At 39.1% G+C, this 18,284-nt stretch overlaps 3 protein-coding genes and 1 long non-coding RNA gene across 14 annotated transcripts in view; 2 read left to right on the forward strand and 2 right to left on the reverse strand.

The window, feature by feature from the left end:
- Nucleotides 1–503: 503 nt before the first annotated feature.
- ddah2 (DDAH family member 2, ADMA-independent) lies at nucleotides 504–4,432 on the reverse strand. Of its 2 annotated transcripts, none has more exons than XM_077506042.1 (6): nucleotides 4,172–4,432; nucleotides 3,359–3,786; nucleotides 2,289–2,477; nucleotides 1,585–1,704; nucleotides 1,337–1,480; nucleotides 504–1,249 (listed from the first exon to the last, which is right to left on the reverse strand). In XM_077506042.1, the coding sequence occupies exons 2-6, from the start codon at nucleotides 3,656–3,658 to the stop codon at nucleotides 1,130–1,132; spliced, it is 873 nt and encodes a 290-aa protein (XP_077362168.1). In that variant the 5' UTR covers nucleotides 3,659–3,786; nucleotides 4,172–4,432; the 3' UTR covers nucleotides 504–1,129. The 2 variants fall into 2 exon arrangements, with proteins under 2 accessions (XP_077362168.1, XP_077362169.1); XM_077506043.1 differs by lacking the exon at nucleotides 4,172–4,432 and adding an exon at nucleotides 3,979–4,128.
- Nucleotides 4,271–12,078, forward strand: LOC144006925 (prostate stem cell antigen-like). Of its 5 annotated transcripts, none has more exons than XM_077506048.1 (7): nucleotides 4,271–4,560; nucleotides 5,646–5,694; nucleotides 6,231–6,353; nucleotides 7,482–7,592; nucleotides 7,711–7,898; nucleotides 9,096–9,215; nucleotides 9,955–12,078. In XM_077506048.1, the coding sequence occupies exons 4-7, from the start codon at nucleotides 7,498–7,500 to the stop codon at nucleotides 10,158–10,160; spliced, it is 609 nt and encodes a 202-aa protein (XP_077362174.1). In that variant the 5' UTR covers nucleotides 4,271–4,560; nucleotides 5,646–5,694; nucleotides 6,231–6,353; nucleotides 7,482–7,497; the 3' UTR covers nucleotides 10,161–12,078. The 5 variants fall into 5 exon arrangements, with proteins under 5 accessions (XP_077362174.1, XP_077362173.1, XP_077362172.1 ...); XM_077506047.1 differs by lacking the exon at nucleotides 4,271–4,560 and adding an exon at nucleotides 5,474–5,489 and having other exon boundaries at nucleotides 5,595–5,694; XM_077506046.1 differs by lacking the exon at nucleotides 4,271–4,560 and having other exon boundaries at nucleotides 5,514–5,694; nucleotides 9,955–10,188; nucleotides 10,342–12,078.
- clic1 (chloride intracellular channel 1) lies at nucleotides 10,917–17,923 on the reverse strand. The gene is made up of 7 exons (XM_077506044.1): nucleotides 17,078–17,923; nucleotides 16,764–16,814; nucleotides 14,957–15,066; nucleotides 14,757–14,882; nucleotides 13,690–13,796; nucleotides 13,422–13,603; nucleotides 10,917–13,349 (listed from the first exon to the last, which is right to left on the reverse strand). The coding sequence occupies exons 2-7, from the start codon at nucleotides 16,803–16,805 to the stop codon at nucleotides 13,188–13,190; spliced, it is 729 nt and encodes a 242-aa protein (XP_077362170.1). The 5' UTR covers nucleotides 16,806–16,814; nucleotides 17,078–17,923; the 3' UTR covers nucleotides 10,917–13,187.
- LOC144006935 (uncharacterized) overlaps nucleotides 16,450–18,284 on the forward strand; it is a 31,502-nt gene continuing 29,667 nt past the window's right edge. The window contains exon 1 of one of the 6 annotated variants that reach the window (XR_013279981.1): nucleotides 16,450–18,155. This is a non-coding gene — a long non-coding RNA (uncharacterized LOC144006935). The remainder of the gene's footprint in view (nucleotides 18,156–18,284) is intronic. The other 5 variants (XR_013279980.1, XR_013279978.1, XR_013279977.1 and 2 more) reach the window with 5 other exon arrangements.

Genomic DNA, 18,284 nt, shown 5'->3' on the forward strand with positions numbered 1-18,284 from the left:
ATTAACTTGGAAGTAACACAAGGGACATCTAGTGGACAAAATAAGTAAAAGCTACCTATGTCATTAACGTGAAATATTCACTCACCCTTTCAGCACTTAACTCATTCACTCCCAGCCATTTTCATTGAAGAAAAGCCCTTTTGACAGATTTTGCAAGGCCCACAGAATATTATGTTCTATTGCTATAAAAACATGGAACCTACAAAAAGTCTCATCAGGAAAAAAAAAAAAAAAAGTATGAGTTTCCATTTTGCAACCATTAGCATTAGGATACAGCTAATTTTCATCAATATTCACAATCCTGGTAAAAACACTCACAAGAGCTTGTTGCAACACGGCCCTGGCTGATGTCATACTCTACTGCCACCTGCTGGCCATATTTTTAATACCTCTTCATGTCAAGCTGCATCAAAGCCGCCTGTATGTTCTGGCATCAAAAAAATGTGTAAACATTTTTGGGCTTGAATGAGTTAAAGTCAGAATAAATGATACGGAACAATGTATTTACAGAAGATTAATTTTAATGCTTTTCCATAAATATTTTTTTTTATAAAGGGGCTTACTTTAAGTTACAAAATGACACATGACAGTTGTGTATTTTCACTTGTACTTTTCACTGGTCACCATTACTAACCCACACAAAAACACTTCAATAGTTTGGTAGTTCGCCAAACCAAATAGTCAATTTCGAAGCAGTGCGATAAAGATTGTCCAAAGAAGGTGTCGATATCATTTGACCATCACTAGCTTTTTGTATTCAGACACTTTAATAGGTGGACCTTCACAATCACGTTAAATACAAAAGTTGTAGCAAATTCTAACTATACAAAAAGGCATGATTCTAATATTTTGACCCCAAATAGCGTAACCAACGCATTAAAACACTCATGTGATGCCTACTGCACAGCACAAAATTTCATCCCAAGGTTAGCGTTCAAAAAAAAAAAAAAAAAGTGGCACCAGTGAAGTGTTAACTGGATTGAAGAAAAAGTGACATTTAAAAAGGTGTGGCATTTTCTCGCTTAACTTTCAAGGACTTTTGCATGTCATAATTTCCTCCCAACTATGAGATTTTGGTCTTAAACATGAACGTGATAACACCGAGGGATCCAAACACAAGTTTTGCAAATCAGAAATATGCGTGCTTCTTATTGATAAGCAGGCAGAGCGAGGACAGAGAAGCTCCCAACTTGGAGGCCTCGCTGCAGGCCGTAGGCAGGAAGACGTAGTCCTGCAGCTTCTGGAAGGCCTGCGCACAAACGCGAAGAATAATTTGATACAGGAAATGGGGAAAGAAAAATCAAAAGAATCAGACTTTTTAGTGGGCGGGGCTTACAGGAACGCTGCCAGGACATTCATCCACTGGCCTGTGGAGCAGGAAGTCCCTCTTGGATGGGCCCTTTATGTAGATGCAGTTAGCTGCAGATTGCTCGGGAACAGTCAGAACTTCATAGTGGTGGTCCGTCAGCTGTTCCATCATCTGGACACAAAACATGAAAACCTCAAAAGCAGTTCTCAACATTTGCCCAATCACGGAACATTGAGCGATACTAAGAAAAAAACAAACAAACAAAAAAAAAAGACCCGCAAGGTCTTCTTGGCCCCGTCACTGTTGCTGATGACGATGGTGTTGGCCCCTCCCATCGAGCAGATGTTTTTCAGCCGAATCCCACCGCAGACTGGCACGGTGGACACGGAAAAGTCCTGAACACATCAGAGCGGAAAACGTTTTAACGTGGCCCCGTTACACTCTTATTACATAACAGCAGACGCAGGCTTTTACCATTAGGTACCCCCCCCAAAAAAAAAAGCCATAAAAACGGATTAATAAAGTTTTCTTCAATTTATAGCAAAAAGTCTTTTTGTCAGCACACCGTTTCAAAATGTACGGCGTGGTATGAAAAACACAGCTGTTACTAAAACAATCATCGCCACCTGTGCTTCATCTGTTCAAGTGCCTCATAATGATTCCAAAATATGTCATCATGGAAACAGCTGCTTTTTGGCCTGTACTGTATTTAATTCCATTGCTCAGTAAATCTTATGATTGCAAACAATGTGATGTGATGTAGTGCAGCTATTGTTGATGGTGTAACATAACGTTAACGCCTCTCCCCCTCAATGACACCCAAACGTATGTAACAGGCACTATCCATAATGAAACGTGAATGTCCAAATGGCCTCGTTTTCATCCAAAAGGAGAGGCCCATTCATCACCACTTCCACTCCAATTCGCCAAATAACACCTGACTGATTCATCATCTTCATCACTGCTTCTTTGCTCTTACCCGAAACGTGTCCGCCAGCATCTCGGCCCCTTTGTGGTTGGTGTGGGACGAGATGCCCACGAAGAACTCCCTCCCCGTGAAGAGGATGTCGCTGCCCTCCAGCGTGGCCCCTCCGGAGTCCCCAAGGGCCCCGTCCATCTCCACCACAGTAAGGTTGAGCTCCGACATCACCCTGCGCACGGCCTCCACCTGCGTAAGAGTACACATTCTTTGTTATTGTACTTATGGAAGAGTTTTGCTGCCACCTGGTGGCTTGTTAAGGCTAAGGAACTACGTTACATTTTTTCAGTTTTTTTTTGCCACAACATTATTCAACTCCTACTGCCAAAATTCCATTTGTCAAGGATCCCAATCTTGATTTTTCAGTTCTGGTTCACTGATGTCAAGCTGTGTTCACATGATAGCACAGCTGCAAGGTTCTGAATGCTTTCCTTGTTGGGTTTAAGGAAAGAAAAAAAGATTTCCCTTGCAGATTCATTAGTTCTATCGTTTTCTTGCCCCCCAGAAAGTTCATCCTTGGATGCTCTGAATTCTTGCTCACATGCTGACATCTCACGCTTTGATTTAATGTCGTAAAGTAAAAATTAATAAAAAATAAATAAATTTGATACTTTCATTATTTTTCCACATACAATTAATACCTTTAAAAACACATTTTGCGACTTGCTGTCGACTGAAAATGACATCACAAGGGCTCGGGTAACCTGTTTTCAAGGTTTGATCATGTGACATTCACAAACTGAGCTGTGATGTGTTTTTAAAGGTACTAATTGTACATGAAAAATGATGAAAATATCCAATTTATTATAGGCAAAATCTGAATGTTTGACTGCCAAAAATGGCTAAATAAGTAAAGTAACCCTTTAAGCAGCAAAATCCAATTGCTTTTATCTATCTCAGGGTGCAGCCATTTTGTCCGTCGATTGCAAATGACATCATAGGGCTCAGAGTTGGATAAAAGGATTTTGTAATGATTTTTTTTTGGGGGGTTGACTTCCTCTTTGATGACGTGAAAATGACATGACTCAGGTTGTCAACGGGAAATGAAATCTAAAACGTTGCGTGTTCACCTCGCTGCGCCTCTGCTGCCTGAAGGGCCTGGTGATGAGCGCCGTGCCACCTTGGATCACCGCCACGTCCTCCACCTTCCAGCTCATGGGCAGCTCCGGGTCGGGAGGGATCTCGATCAGCTGCAGGCCCACCTTTTGCCTCAGCGCCCCCGTCAGGCAGCCAAACTGACGCTGAGCCTTGGCCAGGTCCACTGAGACGTCCTTGTTCTCGCCGTTGTCTCCCACAACCTTCCCAAAGTTCTCCGGGATGCCTCGCACCACGGCGTGGGTGAACTGGCCATACGGGCACATGTTTGCCATCTTTTGTGGGGGGGGTGTGGAGAGGAGGAACAACTTCTTCACTGTCGAGTTGGGGTGAATTTGAATCAAGTGGAGAGACACTTTCTACCTCCTCCTGTTGCGCATTCTTACAAGAGAAGAAGCACCACCTACGGAAAGAGATATTAACTTTAATCAGGGGAAAGGGTTAGAAAAAACAAACAATTTTACGACTGTTAAAAACCAAAGCATAATAATCATCATAGTCCAAAAGCTTTCCAAACTAATTTCCAATGCTTATGGATTATTTGGTTCTAAGGATTCCACAGGTTTAAATGAAAACAATTAAAGACCAGTTTTACCCATCAATATGACAAAAAAAGTGGGGTTATTAAAATGTTTTTGCCCATCAATTTTGGTTTTAGTTGAGCACCGGTGCAGACAATCTGCAATCTACAAGTAGTGCGACGCCCAACTCTTTATCCTTTCAACCTTTAAATCATCCTTTGGGAAACTGCAGAAAACTAATAAAGACATGAAAGTGGAAGTCCTTACCGCTTCAAAGCGTGGAAGTAAGACGCTTTTTAGCCACGTTCGCCACTTTCCGACGTATTTCCCAAACAGGGCCGTTTCCCGTTATCCTGCTTTTCACTCCTTGTCCTCCCGCCCACTGCTGTGTTGAAATGTGCTACTTCCCAGTAAGCGCTTCAAAATAAAACAACTTTTTTTTCGATTCTCAGACGCTCCGTTTTGGATTTAGAAAAAGACTCGACATTTCTGTTGCGCCGCCCTCTAACAAAATTAATTTTACGACGTGTGGGTGACGAATCTGAACGCCATGTCGGTGTCATTTCCGGTTTGTTGGCGTGCATTTTGTTTGACATAGTTTGAACCATCTGAGTTATTGATTACAAATAAATTGGAACAGCCTATATAAACACAAGGTAGCAGGGAATGTTTTTTTTATTTTTATTATTAAATTATTTATGTATGCAAAATGTGTAAAAGTAAACCAAAATTCAAAGTAATTCATTGCGCGCCGTTCGTACGTTGAACTGTCGGACCACCGTAAAACGAGTGAGATATATTATTATTTAAACAACTATTCTAAAACATTATTCATGTTGTTACAATACTTCTATAAGTGACCAATGCAGTAATAGAAGAATATTTAAGAGTGATTTCACATTTATTTCACATAATTTCTTCCTTAATTTATTTAATGTTGCATTATAACAAGATGCCAAATGTGAATGCAAACACTGCTAATGGTGCATAAAGCTTTAATGAATGACAACAACAACAAAAACCGTTTTTGTTTAAATGTTTTTGAATAAATACAATGCTTGAATCCTTTGTTCTATTCCTCAACTGCATTTAGTAACAGTCCTCATATATTAGCGCCTGTTTATCCAGAGCGGTTATCTGTTTTTGTCCTTGACGTGACAAAAAAAATTAATCTTTTAAGCTTTTCCCAAATGGGTCAGATGGTGCTTGACTATTGGATAAGCACGTTGGACCGTGAGGGGAAACGGATTTTTAGATGCCACTTTTAATAACAACACATAAATGATAGTTTACATTTTATTTTGGCAACATACTTGTACATCTGGACAGTCGTGACTGAGCAAACTTTTACGACTTATGCAGCAGCACAGCATTCCTTTCTGACTGTGTGACTTACAGCAGTAAAAGTCCGGGGACAGCACAAAGACATAAATCAGTGGCGGCGTGGTACAAAAAAAAAACAATTCTGGGCACATAAAGTGGTGGAATAGCATCGGGGGAAATGAGTGCGCGAGGGGGGGGTTGGATGAAAGATGGCAAGTAGAGGGCGCAGACAGGATTAAAGAACACCATCTGTCCCTTTAAGGTCAGGCAAACATTCATGTAAACACATGAACAACACTGGCAGTTCTCCAATCCAAACCATAAATACGTGTGAATGTGAATGATTGTTCGGTGGGTCTGAATTTAGATTTGCACACCTTCAATGCGATGTCACATTTTGCCACAACATGTTTGGCAGCACTGAGATCGACTGGATACACTAGAATGAAGAAGAAGAGGCAGAAAAGGTCAGCTGAGTCACATTAACTATAATCTTCACTTGATTTTGAAGTTGTGAAGAGTAGCAATTCAAAGTCTCCTTTCATTTGTGTGTTTTAATAGTGTAAATGTGGTTTATTATTCTCCAACAGTCCGGATGCCGTTTGGCTCCATGCTGCCACTCATAGGTCATTCTTGGTATGACAGACATGTAAATAGCAGAACTTATTAACCCCGCCACAGGGTGGCAGTGTTGCTCATCAAACAACTTCCTGTTCACTCTTGCGCATCTCTTATCTTGGAATTAAGTGTTTTTGTTATACAGTGGCCAAGTCGACAGTTGAAATCATACTTGTGATGAGTGAAATTTGACATTTCATTCCAATTGAGTAAAATGATAAAATAATTAAGTAAATAAATAAATACAAACCATTGTATTTATTCAAAGAGAATAATATTAAACTATATAGTGTCTGGAAATATTACTGCTACAGCTGCAATTAATCTGTCAACTAATTTGTGAATCTTTGCACTCAACACGATTTTATCCTGTGCTTCTCCACAGTCTCATGAACTTGTAAACAGCTTATCCGGTCTGAGCCACTCGACTGGTCCCATCACAAGACCTCCAGTCAGAAGACCGTCCAACATGCTGTCCTCACGTCACGTCTCCCATTACAACTCAAGGGTAATTCGCTTAAACTCGACGTTCCTATCTTCTTACTTTCTCTCGTCTGACTCTGCAGTCGAACGGATTTTTTGGCATGCTTGTGGAAATGACATGCCAAGGACTCCGATGGGATGTTTATGATTCTTTTTTTTCTTTTTTTTACGCGATGACGCTTGAGACCATGTCAAAGAAGCATTCCAAAATAATATTTGACATTGTGGCTTGGATGAATGGAATGTTCGTGCAATGCATGCTGGGGACCGGCGTTGCATTCTTTAATTGATTCTTTTTATATGGCACTTTGCAATGAGCTTTCAAATTAAGTATCTAAACGGAATTTAGGCACAGGGTGACCTACAAAGCCAGACAAAATGTGGAGTCAATATGCCTCAAAAGTCAAACAAAACTTGGAGTACATTTACAGTATAGAATACAATAGACTTTATTTGAATACATTGATACAATTTCATGAAACAAATTAGAATTTAAGTTGCTTTTGATTGTGTTTAGGACAGCAGAGAAGGGTAAATACACAAATGTAACCATAATTGCAGACCTTAAACAAAGCACGCCAACTTAAAGCTGCCCTCTCAGCTGATCAAAATTATCTCTCCAAATTCAATTAGGAACCTGGCACGCACATGGGGATTTTTCAAATCCTAAAGCAGGCTTTCTCAATTCTGGTCCTCAATGGCCGGAATATCCTGCAGGTTTTTAAATGTTTTCATCCTCCAACACACCTGATTCTAAAGATCAGGATCGTTGTCAGGCTTCTACTTGATTAGCTGGTTTTATGTATCAGCTGTGATGGAGGACAGAAACATCTAAAATAAGCAGGATTCCAAAGGATCCGTTACAGACACCACACATGAAGATTAAAAAAAAAAAAAAAAAAAAAAAAAAAAGAGACAACTCAGCGTTTTGGTTGTACTGTTCTTAATGGAAATATTTGAATATACGCCATTAATTTGTTGTCGATCTGTAAGTGAACATTTATAATAATCACATTCAAATGCACATATGTTGTTTTTGTTTCAAGTCTGTTTCTGATAAATGTTATTATGATTGTGAAGGGGAGACTGAGAAGCTTTAACTTTGCGAATTTGTGTTGGGCTGTCGCTTTTCGTTTGTGGATTTACGAAGCAGATATGACACATCCAATATGGCGGATGGGCCGACGCAAACTAGTCAGTCCATTGCCAGGGTCTTGAGTGAGGTTGGGAGTTCAGTGGCCACCAGCTCCCTTATCCTTATAAAGTAAGGAGAAAAGTTGCGCCTTTTCTTTTATTTACCAAGCACACTTAATATATTGTGTTTATTATTTATGTTCAATGGGGATCATGTTTAATGAAACTTAACAGTCATGTTTTTGGAGAGGCGCATTTGAAGAATGCAGCGGAGGAGCTCGTAAGACGAGGGGTGTGTACTTCAACGGCAAATTGAATTGGACACAATTTGGAAGTTGCTGCGGAAATTTATTTAACGTGAGACTCGTTGGACTGGAAGGAAGCGTCATGTCTGCCTCGCAGCTTATCTTGCTGCTGGGTTGTCTTCCCTTGGCAAGTAAGGAAAAATACAATTTTACTTTTTGCTCCTATGCACTTTTTTTTTGTTAGAATATGATGATTATTTATTTATTTACTTATTTACTTATTTATTTTTAACAAAAAATTTCCCGGTGTTTGAACTTGTTGGACTTTTATTTATTTATTTTTTTTTGACGTTGTCATCCTCTGTAAATGACAAAAAAAAACAACTTCTCGTTAACCACAGTGCTTCAGCACTTTTGCCATATCTTCTTTATCCATTTTGTGTGCATTCTAAAGTTTAAACATCTTAAAAAATACAGTCAAATAAATATTAAAAGATAGAGGTCCTTTCACATTCTTTGAATTTTGTATAAAGTTAAAGCTTTGTTTCACTGTATCATGCTAAAAAAACAAAAAAATAAAAAATAAAAAAACATCTCTAACATATTGTACAAGTAAAATGTGTCTATTTAATGTGGCACATATGTAATTGACTCCCATTTAATATCTATCTACCTATCCACCTACCTTCTCTCTCTCGCTCTCTCTGTCTCGCTATCTAGCTAGTTATTGCTAGGGATGTAACGATAATGGCAATATTGTGATATTAAAACTGCCGCAATATATCGTCGTCGTCATGTTCACGATATTAGAAGCAGCACATCTGTTAAAGTCGGGTTGATTTCCATTCCTGCAGTTATAGCACCCTCTGGTGGCTTTTTTATTTTATTTTATTTTTTTAGTGCATTTAATTTTCACAAGGCATGTTTTTGCCCTTCTATGTTTAAAATTCACGCTAATAGTCAGATGAAGGGTCACGTAATTTGGTTGTGAACTACAAGTAAGTGCCTCAATATATATATTATATTTTTTTATATGTGATATTTTTATACTTTTCATTGCTGTTATGTACAAAAGCACAATATTGTTTTTTTTTGTATTTAGTATAAGCTCTTTTTTTAAATATTTTTTTAAACAATATTGTGACCTTTATTTAATATCGCCAACCTCCCCACAATATCGTGATAATTATTGTATCGTGACCTTCATATTGTGGTAATATCGTATCATGATGTTTGGATATAGTTACATCCCTAGTTATTGCTAGCTAGCTACTGTATATTTTTGTATATTAGCTGTAAAAAAAATTTTTTTTAAAAGTTGACTAACTACTGTACATGGTTTTCTAATAGAAAGTAGTAACTTGGACTATATTTGTGTTCTGTTTCAGCTAGTTTACTGTGTTACACTTGCGTATTTCCTGCCATTTCTCCTATGGACTGCCTAAAGTTTCCCGAGCAGTGTGCGGATGGACATCGCTGCCTGTCCAGCGTTGCAACGGCAAAACGAGGTGACGCTTTGTGTGTGTGTGTGTGTGTGTGCGTAAAAACTGTGGCGCTATTGTTGTACAAATGGAAGACAAAAAGATTCATTGTGTAACGTCTCCAATGGTCTGGATTGGAAAATATTGACTCCATTGTACTGCTGTGTTCAGATTCAAAGACAAGCGCGTGCGCATAATATGAAATCTTCCTCATGAGTGGCGGGACCAAGAGCTCGAAATTGAATAAACATAAAGTGGAAGTTTCTTAAAGTGAAAACTTAGATGAAATTTGAAATTAAAACATGAGAGCTTCCAATTTGCTCATATTCTAAATTAATTCCCCCCCTCAGAAACTAGTATATGTACAAATTTAGCATTATTTTTTACATTGTGGTTACTTTAAACACAGTGCTTGTCAAATAGTGGGGCGGGCCCCCCCAGGGGGGCGCGAAGCTCCATCAAGGGGGGCGCGTTTGACCTCGGGGAACATGCTTTTTAATTTTATAATTTTTATTGTATTTTTTTTACTGTCCTAGAATAAAGTGCAATTGCACCTCCACTACATTAGGGGGCAGTGGCGCTCTCATTATTGGCAGGGAGCATTCGCTCGGTGGTGTCTGGGTTTTGTTTGCACTGAGCATGCTCGCTTTGCACACAGCGAGATGTTTTCTTCTTACTGGGGGGCATGACAGAAAATAATTGAGAAGCACTGCTTAAACAAGACGTTTTTTTTTTTGTTTTTTTTCCCCCCCTTCTGCGTCCATAGGTGCACTTCAAGTAACTTTGTACGAAAAGAACTGCGCCGTTCCCTCCCAGTGTGGCGCGAGCGGGCAGAAATACACCAGCGGCATTTATTTCAACTTCACCAACGTGTGCTGTGATACAGACCTGTGTAACGGGGCGTCGGCACACGCCAAGTGGGGCGGAGCTGCACTCTGCCTGCTGCCCGCGCTCGGCCTCCTGCTGGCCTGAAAGCGACTGCACGAAAAGGCTCTATATGGTATTATACATTTTCTATTGCATTTCTACATACCGGTATATGTATAATAATGCAGTTAACTGAGCTCTGACCTTGTTTGTTTCTCAACCTTTGCCTTTATGTCGCATGTTTTCTGAACACGTGTCTTAACCGATTGCCTGCTGCATTTTTTAGGATTGCATCACCCATGGTAACTCGGGGCGTGGGAACCAAATAAAAAGAGAGGGTGAGGAGAGGATTCTTCAGAGAGTGCAGGAGTGAATTGTATCAGTCAGTTCTTCTTCTCTCTCCTTTTTGTGTCACGTTTAAGAAATGTCAAGCTGGTAAACCTGACAATAATGAACCTAGAGCTTGTTATTAAACTTTTTTTGGGAACTCTTTAGCCTCAAGTCTTGCATTTGGATCATATACTTGGTACTATTTGTGAGCAAAAAAATAAATAAATGGAAGTAACCTTGTCCATGCATTTTCTATAACACTTGTCCTCGTTTGGGTCTTTGGAGCAAGAGCCTATCCCAGATGACACATGTAAACAAAAAATAAATAAAAAATATTCACACTCACGTTCAAGTACAAACGCTCGACTATATGCCGGAGAAAAGACTTGAACCTGGAACCTCAGAAACAAGAGGCAGCTGTGCTAACCACTAGTCCACTGTGCTGCCCCAATTAGCACACGAGTCAAAATCAAGTGACCATAAACATTTAGAACTCAAGAGTAGCAAATGTAGAGACTCGGACACCACTCATTTCTGAAGAAAACTTGATTTTATTTTTTAAAGAAATGCACCAATGAAACGTGGCTTTGGAAGTACAAAAGTCAACATGGAATGAACAAATTATTTCAACATACTTGCTTCATGGCCACTTTTCTGTTGAACAAATGTGAACACAAAACGCGAAAACGGCTACAATAGCAACAAGCTGAAGAGTAAATAGGTGTCATTAAATCAAAAAAACAAAAACATAACATAACATAAGACACGAAATGTTAAGAAAGGTGAAAAACAAAAAAGTAATTTTGATGAGTTAGGTCCCTGAAACTGTATTCAACTCTACAGTACATAACGAAATCTAAAATGAGGCTCTGAAAAATATTTAAGACACTGTCCCTTTAATTGACTCGTTGAGGAAACAGTTCAGTCAAGTAAAAAACAAACCAAAAAAAAAAAATAAATCACTTTGGAAAGAAGGGGTCGACTTCTCCAATTTAAGATGTGTAGCACATATATCAAAAACAGCATAACAAAAAATGTTTTTATTCTTAAAATTGCACTTAGGTGGCTTGATTTTTTTTTTTTTTTTTTTTTTTAACCTCCTCTGGCAAACAAGAGATTATACTGGACTGCTTACATGAACTTTCATTCAATTACATTTGAATTCCAGAACGCCTTCAGTAATAGTTAATGAAGTATAAAGCTTAAGTTATCCAGTTCAGTTAACTCAGGAGGGAAACAAACCGTAACTGAGATATAGTGCACATATATTGTACATATTTAAGTTTCACTCCCTTTTTTCAATTTGTCATTGTTCAAGAGACCTTTTTTTTTTTTATGTAAGTGCACATTTCTTCAAGCTTATCGTTCATCCTATTGAAAACTACCCGCTATTATTTTTAGTTGCAACACTGTCAACTTCCTGTTGCGTGTCGCCAGTATGAGTAAGTAACATGTGACACGCGCAAAATGTTTCAGGACAGTGCCAACTGCTGAACTCAAATCATATCAAAGGAGTATTTGGGTCACAATGAAAAATGAGCGCCATCTATCTCCAATTGCTATAGTTAGTCCTCTTATGAGGAAAAAAACAGTACAGAAATACTAAAACTGCGATATCACAAAACATGTATTAAAAAATACACCTCTCATATCTTTTTTTTTTTTTTCCCCACAAATTGTATTGACCCCAATACTCCATAATAAATTTGTGCTAAACTTTTTTTATATGCTACAAAAAAAAGTCCTTCATATATGAGATGGAATAAAATGGAGGGTATGCAGCTTGCTACAAAGGAAACCATTTCAATAGATTCAAGCTCTTGAAATGGTTTCCTCTCACTGCGTCCTCCAAATGAGCCTGCACCCCTTCCGCTCTATTGTGTGCTATGACACACACAAAAAAAAAACTTTCCGATTTAAAGTGTAACAGTCCTTGTTGCGATAATAAATGTGTATGCCAAATAGTTTGGCCAGTGCTGGTGTGCATGTTTTCTACCAAATACTCCACATTGAAACTGAATGAGCTTTGAAATTTGACCTGACTTGACAACTTTGTGTGTGTATAATCTCCACAAAAGTCAAACGAAATTGTACAAAGTGTACATCTTTTGCGCCCCTGCAACATCGAGGATTTTTAAGCAAACATTTTTTTTTTAATAGGTTTTGGAAGAAGAGACAAAATGTGCCTGTGAGTAATTGTTTGTTCTGCTTTTTTGTGTGTGTGTGAGTGTAGCAGTTGTTTGAAGGTTTATAATTACCGTAATATCAATGCTAATTTCCTTTAGCATGTTTATGGCGTTTCACATTATATATTAGCATTAAGCTAGCTTGTGTTTGATGTGATTATATGGTAGACACTAAGGAATACTTTAACAATTGTGTTTTTAATAAGTTACAATGTGTTTGGGAGGGGGAAAACTATGTTTAAAAAAAACAAACTTTTTTTGTGTGGTCTCTGTATTGTGGATTTTCAACAACCACTGCTCATAAACAGAAAACAAGCAAACAAGTAGAGGCCATCAAATATGACCGCATATTTGTGACTAACGTGAGCATTTGTAGAACACTATGAGGACAAAAGTATTGGGACACCTCCAGGGACAAAAAAAATAAAAATAAAAAATCAGAAGAATGACGTAACTTGATATGTCTCAATACTTTTGGCCGTGATTCAGCAATAGTTTGACTTGGCAAAGCGGTTGTATCCAACTCAGGTTATATAACATATGTTGTTCTTCTGTATATACGTCTGCTTGTTAAATTGAGGATGAATTCTAACTATTTTTTTTTTTCTGCCAAAGCCTACTTGAGAACTTTGGCCACCGAAGAATAAGCCATGTGGATCTCGTCATCGACCGGGCAGGTGGAGGCGAACTCGTCCCGGCCGTATGCTGCGTTCAGGTACCTCCACAGGTTGGACAGAGACTGAGGGATGCTGAATTTTCGGTACTTTAAACACACAACCTAAAACGGATGTAACTTAATAAATAAATGTTGCCAAAAGAAGGGTCGCAAAAAAGCGGGAAGCCTCATTACCTTGACGATGTGAAGCTTTGGAAGCAAGTTGCAGTCAGCCAGTGTGAGTTCTTGGCCGTCGAGGAAGGGGCGGGACGAGGAAGTGACCTCATCGGCACTATTTTGGTCAATTTCGTCAGGAAGCGGCGAGCCGAGGTAGTCGTCGAGTTTCGTCAGTGCTTTCAGGAGGCCTTTCTCCAGATCTGAGCACGTCAAAATAAAAATGGTTTCATTAAACATGAGAAAAACAAAACATTAAACAGTGGCTTGAGGATTTTATTTGACTTACTTTCATTCGTCTGAGGGTTGGAGTTTTTGATGTAAGCTGAGAACTTGGAGAAGACGTCCATGCCTGCTGTGTTTGACTCGGGGTTACGCGCAGCCAGGCGAGGATACCTGAATGACACAGACATGATACAATAATAGTATCTATGGTGCCCCACTAGTCTAAACACGGTATTTTGTAGTGATGCGAAATATGAAGCATCATGAAGCTTCATGAAGCACTTGCAATGTTTTTGTTTTTTTTAACTCCTCTGGATTAAATATTAATGCCTTTACAAGAGAAACTGATTACATTTCTGCATCTGTAAACCAAGAGTGCCATCTAAAGGAGTCAAAAAACATCACAAGTGCTTCATGAAGGTTCATGAAGCTTCATTTTCGCGTCACTACAATACTTAATATGAGTTAAGCCGCTTAATTTAGCAAATTTTTATCAACATCAGAAGGCGGCCATTTTGTCACTTGCTGTCGAGTGAAAAATGACATCACAGTTGCTCAGGTAACAACCAATCACAGCTCAGCTTCAGAAAACAGACGAGCTGTGATTGGTCATTGCCTTAGCCCTTGAGCAACTGTTATGTCATCTTAAAGGGATACTTCACTTATTTAGCCCATTATAGCAATAAAAAGTGAATATTTTGCCTATAATTAATTTGATACTTTCATTATTTGTCACGTACAATTAGTACCTTTCAAAACACATTTTGCAACTTGCTGTCGACTGAAAATGACATCACAAGGGTTTCAGGTAACCAATCACAGATCAGCTGTTTTCTAGGTTTGGTCATGTGACATTCACAAGCTACTAATTGTACATGAAAAATAATGAAAATATCAAATTTATTATAGGCAAAATATTCATGTTTGACTGCCAAAAATGGCTAAATAAGTAAAGTATCCCTTTGGCTGTATTTTGCTTCATAACTCATATTCCAAAACCGTAATATTAATCAGAATGTCATGTTTAGACTAGTGAGGTCACATATAACGCATTATTGTCAAGAAATGTTTAACGTTGACTTCCTCTTGTAAAGATAACAAAAAGCAAAATGGATGAATGCGGTGGACTACTTTGGGGGGCAGAGATTTTCCTCCAAGAACTCCTCGATCTTGTTGGTGTCGGTTTTCACCTCGCTGCCGTACAGCAGGAAAGGCGGCTGGGCGCCGGGAGCCAGGTCGTTCAAGATGTCCGGCTTCCTTTCCATGGATGACAACAAGGAAAAGGGTTCAAGGAATATTACACCGCGGTGCAATAAATAGTCGATTCCCACCTTTTCATGTCCACTGTAGTGACATCAAACGTGACTCCTTTAAGCCACAGCACCATGAAAAGACGCTGGGAGAAGGGACAGTTGCCGATACTTTGGCCATCACTCCCTGCCTGCGAGACAAAATACAAATTTTGCATGAAGTACCTCACAAATGTGAGTACACCCGAAAATATTTTATGAAATCACTTTGCAAATGCACAGCCATTGATGTCGAAACTACAGGAAACAAAAGTGAGCACAGCCGTCAGTGAAAATAAACCAAAAGATGTGATAAATGACCAATGTGAGAATTATTATTTTTTTAACTTAAAAATAAATATTAGCGCACCAAGAGCTGACTGGGAATATTCATTGAATGAGGAAGCATATTTGGGGAAGGGTGGCTTATTTGAAACTACTTGTTCTCTCTCCCCCCCCCCCCTTTTTTTTTTTTTTTTTTTTTTTTAAGTGCAACAGTAACACAAGAAAAAGGGAAAAGAAGATGAAAATGTTTACACTTTTTCAAACATCATACTCTGTATCAAATATGGTATTTTGCCTTTCTGCTGAAGCTAAATAAGGTAACCAAAAATAAAAAATAAAAAATGCAATTAGACATTTGTTGAAAATCATTCAGCCCTACTGGGAAGTCCTTTTACATTCCAAACAAAAAGTCTCCTTTTGTGTTGCAGGTCACTCGCCTGACAGGTTAAGCTTCCATTCAGTGACAGAATGCGTCTGACTGGTTATTTGTCTCTATATGTGCCCCGTGATCGACTTTCTACCAGTCCAGTGTTGTGTGCTGAGAGGTTTGGATCCCAAAGGTGCAGACACAAATAAGATTTTTATCTATCTATTCACACCGAGATTCACAGAAACTCAGAGATGCTGTACACAGGAACAGGTGGACAATAATCCGGCAAAACACACAATTTTCAGACCCGTAAATAGACAGTCAATCACTCTCATTGGTTGTGGCTAGACATGTGAGTACTAGTACTGACATGGAATCATCAGATTGGCTGTTGACTGGTTTCTAACCATATAGAGAGAGATAAATAGAACCAAACATTAGACATTTGCCTCAAACAAATCAAAACAAAACAAAACACAGTCATGATAGTTGAACCCAGGTATGACCGCAGACATGAGACAAGACCCAAACATTACTCCTGCATGACTCGAGTCATGGCATCCAGGGTGTTCACCATATCTTGCCCATTAAAATTCTTTTTCAGAAGTTAATCTACAACGCAAACAACTGGACACTAAAACACAATAATAACACAGTACTATCGCATATATGAACATCTATCGTACAAGTTACTTTTGGTTTCCATTTAAATGACCCTGAAATGGAGGTAAGGAAGTTGAAGTGGCAGTATTATTCTGAGAAGTTACAACAGCATCTTTCTTCCATGGAGAGGAAAAAAAAGTAGAGGGTGTAGCACATGTTCACACAGAGGAGTCATTATGGAAACTTGTGCACAACATATGACTTTTTTTTTTTTTTTTTTTTGGAAGCATAAACATGTAAATACGATGTGTGGGTAGCATGCTATATGACTAAATATAGATTCAGGTCTAATGTTAATGTGCATTTAATAAGATTAGTGGTTTATAAAGCTCGTGAGCCAACAGAGGCGTTGTGGCTGACACCGACACACGTCTGCTTCATTTATGCCAAACGATAGACTGACGCGAAGGACATTTAATAACAATGAACAAAAATGAATCAGCGTCGCGTAGTTTCAACTTGACGACGCGGACCACGTCACGACGTGCGCGTTAATGGAAAAAAAAGAAAAAAGAAAAGTCTCGTCCTTACCTTGACAAAAAGTTCGACTTTGGGCGGATTTGGGTCGCTCATCTTTATTTCCTGCCAATGAGAAGGTCAAAAATGTTCTTTAAATATCAGCGAAGTAACAACATAAAAACCGGAGGAGAAGGATTTCGAAACCGGAGGAGAGCCAAGCCCATCTTCCGCTAACGAGCCCACAGACATTAAACGGCCACTAAACGACATGAAATAACTATAAAAGCACTTCACAAACTAGCGTAACTGTTAAACGACAATCTTATCGTTCTCTTATAACGAATTGTAGATTTTTTTTTATTGTATTTCCGTGTATGTTGAGCTACCTTGAAGCGCTGCTCGAAGCTGCTGACGCCTGTTGCTGTTGCTAGTTTCTCCTCCTCCCAGTGGTGCGTCCTCTCTCCGGGTAGCACACGCACCCCGTTCCCATTTCCTGGAGGCCACCGGCCGAGGCAACCTCATCGCAGAATTTAAAAAGAAAAAAAAAATTACACAAGGGGCGGGTATGTAGTTATTTATAGAAACAAACCAGTGTCACGGCTCAAGAATGTAATCCATAGTATACAAAGAAACATACGAAAGGGAAGGGATTTGCAAAGTCTATTTAAACCAATCGAGTCGGTCCCGTTTTGTTTTCTAGCCCTCGGTTAGAGGCCGAGTTGAGATTTTACTTCACGGTGTCAAACTTAAAGTGACAGTGTGTCACGAGGCCACTTGATGTCGCCAAATAATAAATAATAATTTGCACAAGTGAACAGCAATCTTGGTGAGCTACGCCGACTTGGTGGCAGCCGATATGAAGCAGAACAACAGAAAAACAAAACAAAACAAAGCATGTTCCTTTTACTGCAAGAGAACTGGGAATAACATTCAACAGGTTAGAAGAATTTAGCGCTTTTTTTCCAAATTTTCTGTATGGATAGCACACGTTTTGGCATTAATTAAAACAAACAAACAGTTAACCTCATGAAATTGAAAATTGGTTGCGAAATTAGAACGGTATGACCTAGTTTCAATGTCATCGCGTTGTTGTTGATGGGTACGTGACCCTCCCAATATGGTCGCTTCGTAGACATGTCGCTTGGTCGGACTGACACATACTCCGGCACAGTAGGTGGCAGTAATGCGCCTTAAACACTCCATACCAACCACAGGACTAACTAGAGTTACTAGACGAAGGAAAAGAAGAAGAAAAAGTGGGCGTAAGCAAACGAAGAGGCGACAGGAGGACACGAGTGGAAAACGTTATAAAGGTTACTAAAGTGAGCAACTTCTTGCGGCTACCGACGAAATCTGGGTGCTTTGTGAAAGATTGATGGCGTCGTACGAGGAACTGTGTCGAGTGAGAGAGGAAACTGAGCGACAACGGCTCCCAAACGTCACGTGACCAAACCCGGAAAACAGGTTAGCAAACTTCCTGTTTGTTTACTTTTTTTTGTAAACTTCGTTGAACAATATTGAACACTGAAATTACATATTTTACAGTATGCAGAATGGGGATTATTGAAAGAAATAAAAGATAAAACTAAATCA

Source organism: Festucalex cinctus, chromosome 19 (genome assembly GCF_051991245.1).
Source record: "Festucalex cinctus isolate MCC-2025b chromosome 19, RoL_Fcin_1.0, whole genome shotgun sequence".
Classification (NCBI taxonomy): Eukaryota; Metazoa; Chordata; class Actinopteri; order Syngnathiformes; family Syngnathidae; genus Festucalex; species Festucalex cinctus.

What these genes read in the sequence shown, in the direction of transcription:
- ddah2 (XM_077506042.1), bottom strand. Translation starts at nt 3,658, where the DNA reads ATGGCAAACATGTGCCCGTATGGCCAGTTCACCCACGCCGTGGTGCGA. An exon ending in TGCTGGCGGACACGTTTCGG is followed by an intron (nt 1,705 to 2,288) that starts GTAAGAGCAAAG and finishes TGATGTGTTCAG; the next exon opens with GACTTTTCCGTGTCCACCGT. An exon ending in GGGCCAAGAAGACCTTGCGG is followed by an intron (nt 1,481 to 1,584) that starts GTCTTTTTTTTT and finishes TTTTGTGTCCAG; the next exon opens with ATGATGGAACAGCTGACGGA.
- LOC144006925 (XM_077506048.1), top strand. Translation starts at nt 7,498, where the DNA reads ATGGCGGATGGGCCGACGCAAACTAGTCAGTCCATTGCCAGGGTCTTG. An exon ending in AGCTCCCTTATCCTTATAAA is followed by an intron (nt 7,593 to 7,710) that starts GTAAGGAGAAAA and finishes ATGTTTTTGGAG; the next exon opens with AGGCGCATTTGAAGAATGCA. An exon ending in CGTTGCAACGGCAAAACGAG is followed by an intron (nt 9,216 to 9,954) that starts GTGACGCTTTGT and finishes CTGCGTCCATAG; the next exon opens with GTGCACTTCAAGTAACTTTG.
- clic1 (XM_077506044.1), bottom strand. Translation starts at nt 16,805, where the DNA reads ATGAGCGACCCAAATCCGCCCAAAGTCGAACTTTTTGTCAAG. An exon ending in GAAAATCTCTGCCCCCCAAA is followed by an intron (nt 13,797 to 14,756) that starts GTAGTCCACCGC and finishes TGTGTCATTCAG; the next exon opens with GTATCCTCGCCTGGCTGCGC. An exon ending in CAAAGCTTCACATCGTCAAG is followed by an intron (nt 13,350 to 13,421) that starts GTAATGAGGCTT and finishes CATCCGTTTTAG; the next exon opens with GTTGTGTGTTTAAAGTACCG.